The following is an 8,443-nucleotide window of genomic DNA, read 5'->3' on the forward strand; positions in this document are numbered from 1 at the left end:
TGATAATTTCACAACAAATCATAAAATTGTATAACTACTTACTAAATGGCCCTATTTTCAGTATAATTGGTAAAATTGAGATTTTGAGCTGTTAACTTTTTGATGATCACTAATGTGCAGAGGTACAAGAGAGCAATAAAAGCAATGACAGAGGCCTGAAGTCAAACCAAATGTGTCGTGACCAGAGAGCTGCCACTTTCAACCAGCTTGGATAAAGTCCAGGAGACTCAGATGATCAACATGACAACATTTCAAGAGCATCAGCTGACGGAAGTATTTCATCTCAACTGTAAGAAGTCCATAAAATCAATAAAAAGAGTAATATTTTCCCCAGTTTGAGCCAGTACACACATACTTAATGTGACTTTAGATGTGTTTTTGTGTTGAGCATGTCTGGGTGTAGCTGTAACGGACGAGCCCTGCTGGAAAAGAACAAGTTTAAAGAAGAAAAAAGCACAAGACTGGTTTAAGAAAGACATGACAGAGGCATCCATCTGGATATCAGATCTGACAGCCCTGTCTATCCGATTGATCTGTGATCTGTATCACCGAGCACTCCTCCAATCATCAATTGAAAGAGACAAACACGAGGGAGAGAATTAAACCTGATACAGTATATCAGTCCATCTACCCAACTAATCCAAAGAAATTAGTTAATAGAGGTGAGTGAAATCAACATGCGAGGAGTGAATATAGAATCAAAATGAGCAATTAGTGGATAAGACAGTGACAGAGCAGGATTAGGTTAATAATGTCAATTTATGAGCAAATTAATCCAAAAAGGTCTCATGATACTTCATAATACTTAACAGAATCAGACTTACATCATACATGAAAGTCAAAAATGACAAAAACACATCAGCTGATAGGACGAACAGCAATTAATTATAGCCCAAAGAAGAGAGGCAGCCCGACACAAAATGTGAAAGAGGGTCATCGAAACTGGCAAGTGCGGGGTAATTCTTTCAGATTTTAGATAATTGTTTTTACATTTAAAAATAGGCTTCCATTAATTGCTTTCATCTCCTCATCTCGATTGTTATCAAAGATATCCTGAACTCTTAAGGGTGCTCCATTTGTTTTGCCTGGGTTGAAGGCCAACTGTAATAAAGAGCCCCGCTTCATTTCAGCTCATATTCCTCGCCTTATCTAATCCCATTAAGGCTCACGCTTCAGGAAATAGGAGTGCCTCCTGGTAATGAAGAAATACATTAACTGAGCTACAAAATGGCCTCGCTGCACAAAGCCTGTTTTCTCCTTCAGTAATCCCTATGACATCTCTGTGAAGATCCTTCATTTATCTATCTAGATGGTTTCTTCTTTATATATATACTGCAGATCCATTTAGTAATGATTACATATGTTTAAACTGCAGTTTTAGGAAAAGCACTGTGTGTGGAGCTACTGCGTGGTGAAATTAAATCAGGATGTTGAGTAAGCAGATGCATTATGCTGTGTAAGCCTTTATTCCAGCTCCTCAAGGCCTTTGAAAGCCAAATTTTAAATAGGGTTCCTCACTGCCAGCCTCTAAAGCTGTCATATTGCTTATGCATGATGGTACTTGATCCTCAAACACCAGGTGTAGCCAGACTTAAAACATAAAGTCATCTGCCAGTGAACAGGGCTTATAGGGCAAGTTGTGGAAGAAAACTAAGGTTAAACCTTTAACTTCCCAGTCAAGAAGTCTAAAAAGTCAAGTATATTGTGTATCAAGCCATTCGCATGATCTGAATTGCTGCTATTGCTTTAAATAGACCTGAGAGCTAAAAATCCCCCCTAATTCTCTCTCTCATACCCACAAACACACACACACACACACACACACACACACACAAACAGCAGATCTCTCCTGGTTGGCAACAGATGTATCTGCAAAGACTTCAGTCACACCTTCTCCAGGGAGCATGAAAGAAGGAATCCTTCAGCACCCGAGCAGGAAGTGAAAATGACTGGATGACTGGAGCGTCAGCAGCTTAAGTTTAACGTAGCTAACGGCGGTTGTAAGCTGCAGCATGGACAGTGTTTGTATGAAGGTGTGATATAATCATTTAGGCTTCTCTTGTCTTCATGAAAAGCTCAACAGAGAAAATAATTTATGATCTACATCATTTATTAATAGCTAAATCATTTATTTATGAAAAGTGGGCTTTTAATAATAATTTGCTGGCTTCAGGGCTTACATCGTGTGACAAGAAATCAACTGTCATCAACTTTGTATGTGTTCTTCATCTCTCTCTGAGTTTATGCACCAATGTCAGCTGCAATCTTATTCAATGACTGATAACGGGCCAAATGATTGCTCACACAGTTAAGCGGATAAATTGATAAGTCGCTGATAAATGGACTAGTCACAGATGAAACGCATCACCAACACACCCGTAACAACTAACAAGCAGACATGCAAATGGGCAGACAACCAAACACAAAGGTGGAAGCAGCACTGGGTCTGCTGTCAAGGTATTTGTGCTAAATAAAGGCAGTTATTCCTCCTCTGGGAAGTCTGTTTTTTTTTTTAAGTAGACAATAGAGGTCTAAAATAGAGTAAATAAACAGTATGTTCTCTAAACTTCCAAACTCATTGCTTCAGCAGGGTAGCATGGCTTGTTTTATGTACGGATGTTTCTAAAAGTGCTTTATAAAAGATGGATTTTGCTATCACTTTGTTCATGTTTGTTCAAAAATACAAAACACACAAATATAAAACCGAGACCGATAAATAACACACACTTAGGTCTTAATCAAATAATTTAAAAATATAACTGAAAAACATGATAGAAGTGTAAATGTCATGCACTATGTAATATTAAGTCACAATGTATTAAATATTTGTTGTAATCTAGCATCTGCTGTTACTAAACCCTTGTTTTCATTAACTTGCTGGTCATTGGTTTGGTCCTCTACATGCATCATCAGCAGTTTCTGTATTTCACTGCACAGGAACAGCTCAACTTTTGAGAGCTATCTGCCAATGTGATTGTGATCATAAATCTAATATCTGAACAAACACTGATCATGTGCTGATGAAAAAGATAGGCTTTTTGGTTGGTATGACTAACTTGAATCTAGACTTCTTAGATTCTGGTGCTGGTTCTCTGCTGCCACCTGTTGGATTGTTGAGAACAGTGGCCCAAAATACAGTATACAGAACATTTGAGCAGGAATATTTACATTCCTCTGACCTAGTGTTGAATTATTCTGACACAATACATGTTTTGGTAAAAAAAAAAAAAATCTGAAGATCAACTCTTGCTTTTTACATACTTAAAGTTAAGGCATGTGTGTCCACTAACTAATGGGCAACTAAGTGATCAGGAATTTTAAATAGCATTCTGAGAAAATTCTGGGGAAAAAAAAGGTTGCAAGACAGATATGTAGCAGATTTGTTACTTTGACTTAAAAGTAAGATCCTAAGGATTGACAACCACAACACTGCTCCTGTTTGTAACTTGTATCACCTCATATGAAGTCATTTCTGATACCAAAACTACCTCTAAAACCAGTCAAATAATCACAAAACAATGACATTCTTTTGTTCAAATTTATTAACAACACAAGCTGAATCTGAGAATAACGTCAATTTAAATTCACTTCTTTGCAGTTTCCTCCTCCTTTGACAGGTTCTTAATGATCTCCTCTTTCTTGGCCAGGAGACGTTCCTCTCTGCGTTTGCGGGCCTCCTTTGTCTTTGAACGGCGAGCCTCAGCCTGGTCACTGGATGAGAAAAGAGAGGTGGAGACAGACAAAAAAAAAAATATGAATCTGACAGTTATGTCAAATGAAAAAAAAAAAAAACAACATTAACTAATGTTTAGACCAAGTATGATGTTCTCTAGGTGAAAATTTTACCAGTAGTAAAATAAATCATTTTAAAAAATGCTTTCTTTGTGCTATGACGGGGCCAGCTCCCATTCTATTTATATGCAGTTATATAAGATGATTATAGTTCTATAAGTTATATATTAAAATAAAATAACTTTAAAGCTCCTGTTTTTTGAAAATATTCATCTGAACTTACGCTAGAAGCTTCTTGCGAGCCTTATCTGCCTTCAGTTTGTGGATGTGCTCCATCAGGATGCGTTTGTTTTTGAAGACGTTACCCTTTGCCCTCAGGTACAGACTGTGGTACCTGGAGGAAGAGGAAAATGATCTCAGAGCGTCTCATAGCAAGATGACTTCTCCTGAAATTGGAATTAAAACAGTATACTGGCTTGTTCACCAGCTTGTTCATACATACATGTGCCTGTCAATTTTCTTGGACTCCCTGTAGCGACGAAGAAGACGTCGCAGGATTCTCATGCGACGCATCCATGTCAGCTTCTCTGGCATACGAGCGTTGGCAGTACCCTTTCTCTTACCTGAGGTAGGAGAAAAGTTGTAAATTGAATAAATTATAATGAATAAAATACAAGTGTAAATGTAAATGTATAAGTGTAAATGTGATTACTTTAATTTTACTTTAATTTTGGTCCATGGGCCAGTGAAAGTACAATTACAACTTTCAACTACATAATGATAGTTAAGGATTCAATGTAGAATCTAATCTAAAATAAAAGTAATATGCATTTTAGGAAATAGAAAGGGATGTTAGTTTTACCTACCATAACCCATGTGACGGCCCTTGCGGCGTGCCAGTGTGTTCTTGCGGCAGCGAGCACGGGAATGAACCGTCACAGGTTTTCTGATGATCAATCCATCCTTCACCAGTTTTCGGATCTGCTGGCCTGTGGTACAAATACAATGCAATACAGACAAATGATGTGCTGGCCTACGGGGTCCCGATCATTCACATGTATTGCAAGAGAACTCTCCTCAGCAAAGGAAACAACTCACGAGAGTTCGCGTTGGCAATCTCATTGGTTTCATTGGGGTCCAGCCACACCTTCTTCTTGCCACAGCGCAAGACGCTGGACGCCAAGCGCTTCTGGAGCCTGAGCATGCTGGACAAACAAGCCAAACATCTTTGCTGTGACAACAGGTATAATGTGATAGAAGCAGTTCAAGATATCCTTAAACGTTCCCTATGAACATATCCTAAAAGCAAAGGGTGATAAGTAGTAGTATCACATCTCATTTAACATTTTCTCTCAGCAGTAAGGTCTATGTAGTCTTGCATTGACAGTGGTGTAGTCCAAGTTTCTATTTGAACTATATTTAATCCTTGTTCATTCCATGGCTAAATACTTCATTAACCTTACTGACTGATGATTGTTGGCCACAGTTAATAGTGAGTAGATGACAAAAGCTTTATATGGCTCTGGATTACATATAAAAAGGATACAAGTGCATACAAAAAATAGCTAATAGATATACACAAAAAACAGAGGTTCTATTATTATGCTCACTGCAATGCGAACCATACTACCGAAATGGTTTGTTGTTGAATTACCATAAATATTTAGTATATCATTACTGTCACCTGATATACATGTGACAACACACTTTTCAAATCCAGTGAGCTTTAAAAGTATAAATTACATTAAGAAGAATTAAGTTCATTGACCTAACGCGTATTTTAGGTTGGTCTTCTGCACGTCTGACAGGAGATGGCAGACTGATGACTGCGACGCACAGGTGTGCAGTATTATTCTCTGTCGGAGTGAGACCCTGTAGTTGATTTTTTGAACGTAAAATGGGAAGGTACAACACAAACTGGAAGTGTCTGGCATAGAAACATTAACGTTGACCTTTTGATCGACTAAAAGGTAACGTTACTGGGACTCACTACGTGCCACCGAAGCAGATGAAAGTGGTACCTGGCCAAAATGATTTCTCTTTGTTATTGTGGCTAGTTTATTTAATTAAAGTGATTTTATTGATCAGCTTGTTCAACTAACATGCCCAAAAACTGATTTGTTGGCAGTTGCCTCGCCGATAAGAACCTGTGTTTTTTCGGTAACATGTTGTGACATGTATTACTAGAACATGGCTAACAGCTAACACACCGACACAGGCCCTATATGTATTTCGGTAGAAATAAACGACTTAACTCAAATTCGGACTAAGCCAGTCTTCCGTCTGGTCTTAAATAACTAAGTATATAACACTGTAAATGTATTTCCTAGAATAGAAACATGTTATTAAATGTCAACCGTCTTGCTTACCTCATGGCTGCAGCTAGCTTGATGAAGACGAAGGAAATAGAAAGGCTGAGTCTCAACCATTATTGCTGTCGTCACAGGTGACTCAACTGTGATAGTATCAGCAAAACCAGGTTATAGCTATTTATATAGCTCTGACAGTGCGTATATTTAAATTTTGTTCCAACTATGAATATTTTATGTCATATCTAGACTATGCTACGTTTTTAAAGTTAAACGTATTTATTGAATCGAGTGTATTGAATCATCCCATCCCACTCCCCCATTGGAAACACAGTGGTACGCTCCAATAAGATGCGCTTTCAGTTTCTGAACACTGGAGGGCGCGAAACATCCGTGAATCTTGACGTCTGTGTACTTTACAACGTTTTAAACATTTCCTGAATTAGTACATGCATAGTTTGTTTGTTTCGATAGATAGATAGATAGATGATGATAAATAGATACTTTATTTATCATTTAAATTCAAATGTCACAGCAGCCAATGAGGTAAAAAAGATAAAAGAAACAAATGCAATTAAAGGATAAATTATTGTATATACAATAACTAAATAAACTAACACAAATATAAAAAATAAATAGGAAAGAAAGAAGAGAATGGTCAAGTGGAAATTGCTATTGTAGTAAGGTGCATGATTGTCCATAGATGTACAAAATATTGATACCTGAATAATCTACACAAAGTATATACGTATGATAACAGCAGCATATACCCAAAATATGAATCTGAAATACTGCAACAGATGTGACGGAAAATGTAATAAATAATAAAAGTCCAGGTGAGCAGAGAAGAGTAATTTTTCTTGGTGTTTTGTCAAGATGATGCTGAAACAGGAATGCAATTTAAAAACCTTTTTTTTCTTAGTTTATTTTCACAAAATCAGAATATCACAGACCTTTAAGATAAACGTGCACATTTTTAAAAAGCATTATAAGATTATTTAAACAGAACAACGCACAGCCATGTCTGACTCTGGAAAAAAAAAGGATGACAAGAAAGAAACAATGATACAGAACAAAGTCAGTTCAACAGTAAAAAATACAGGTAGGTCGAGGAAAGAAGAGGTGATTTTCAGCAGAATAAGGGGAGGTCATTTCAACTTTAACAGCACACTCAGTATAATAGGAAAGCATCCAACCGGTTTATGTGAGCGTTGTCACCCTGAGGAGTCTATTACATATGCAATCATAGATTGTACTCAAGATCAAGAAAGACAAGCTCAGCATAAAAACTTTAATGAACCTGCCAAGTGGGTCGGGGTAGTAGAGTTTTCTTTGAGTTCGTCAGACAGACAGGATTATATAGGATTCTTGGTGTCTGATCCACACTCCGAAGCAGGAGGTGGCGGTAATGGGCTTAATACGCTGGTTTCCAACTGCCGATAAATCATGAAGAAGAGGAAGAAAAAGACCATTTTAGAAAATTGAATTCAATTTTCTATTATTCATTTTTATATGGAAAATTAACCGATAGGCGCTACAAAAACATGTTATTTATAAAATAAATAAATATTCATATTTTATTTAACCTTTATATATCAGGCACGTGCCATTCAGGTTGGAAACCTCTTTTGCAAGGGAGAGCTGACCAAGAAGACGGCACAAATTGTTGCCAACAAAACGATACAAAATCCAGCAATGGATAAAGAAACACTAAAACAGATAATAGCACTAAAGTAAGGCTAAATGTAAGCTAAGAACAGAGACAATAATAAATCATTTAGTCTTAAAGATATCAGTTTCATCAATTAAATTCCTTTTGCAGAGTGGCTGAAGCAGAAAACAAAGGGACGACAGGTGGATTTACGTCCCCATCTCTGTCCTTAGACTGGGGACCGCAGATATACTGAATATCTTGTGATCAAGGATATTGATTGCAAAATGAACTCAAGATACAAGATGTTGCATATCCCTAAATCAATGTGTTCAAATTGCCCAACAGAAAATTATAAATCCAGGTAATATTCTAGAGGAGAAAGCATATAAGAACTGTATGAATTGTACAGAGAGGGGGAGGAATGTGGGATTAATAGGAACCCAGCACCTCACTTTTTACCTGGGCCACCCTACCTACCAGGTTAATTATGGTGTTAGTCATCCAGTTTCTTGTGATTTTTTTCTGAGCAAGAAGATACAAGACCACCAATGGTACAGGCTCATAACTCTGCTGGGACACTGTTATTTACTGTATGTACTAAATATTTAGGATGCTTTCCATAAATTGAGATGCACTATTAGACTAAAGCATCCTGCATCTCATTCTCCACAATAATACTCTTTATCTGTGCTCATTTCAACTGATAAGTGTTACACGGACAGATTTTCCATTTTTCAATTTTCCATTT

At 37.2% G+C, this 8,443-nt stretch overlaps 1 protein-coding gene across 1 annotated transcript; it reads right to left on the reverse strand.

Moving 5' to 3' along the window:
* Positions 1-3,524: 3,524 nt before the first annotated feature.
* Positions 3,525-6,199, reverse strand: LOC121886909 (60S ribosomal protein L19-like). The gene is made up of 6 exons (XM_042397314.1): positions 6,102-6,199; positions 4,831-4,937; positions 4,599-4,721; positions 4,235-4,355; positions 4,016-4,126; positions 3,525-3,711 (listed from the first exon to the last, which is right to left on the reverse strand). Exons 1-6 carry the CDS (start codon positions 6,104-6,106, stop codon positions 3,585-3,587), a joined length of 594 nt encoding a protein of 197 aa, XP_042253248.1. The 5' UTR covers positions 6,107-6,199; the 3' UTR covers positions 3,525-3,584.
* Positions 6,200-8,443: the final 2,244 nt, after the last annotated feature.

The sequence above is a fragment of the Thunnus maccoyii genome, chromosome 20 (genome assembly GCF_910596095.1).
Source record: "Thunnus maccoyii chromosome 20, fThuMac1.1, whole genome shotgun sequence".
NCBI classification, from domain to species: domain Eukaryota; kingdom Metazoa; phylum Chordata; class Actinopteri; order Scombriformes; family Scombridae; genus Thunnus; species Thunnus maccoyii.

Excerpts from the sequence above, each read along its gene's own strand:
- LOC121886909 (XM_042397314.1), bottom strand. Across the intron at positions 4,356-4,598 it reads GGGCCGTCACATGGGTTATG|GTAAGAGAAAGGGTACTGCC; the intron begins GTAGGTAAAACT and ends CTCCTACCTCAG. Across the intron at positions 4,127-4,234 it reads AAGAAAATTGACAGGCACAT|GTACCACAGTCTGTACCTGA; the intron begins GTATGTATGAAC and ends CTCTTCCTCCAG.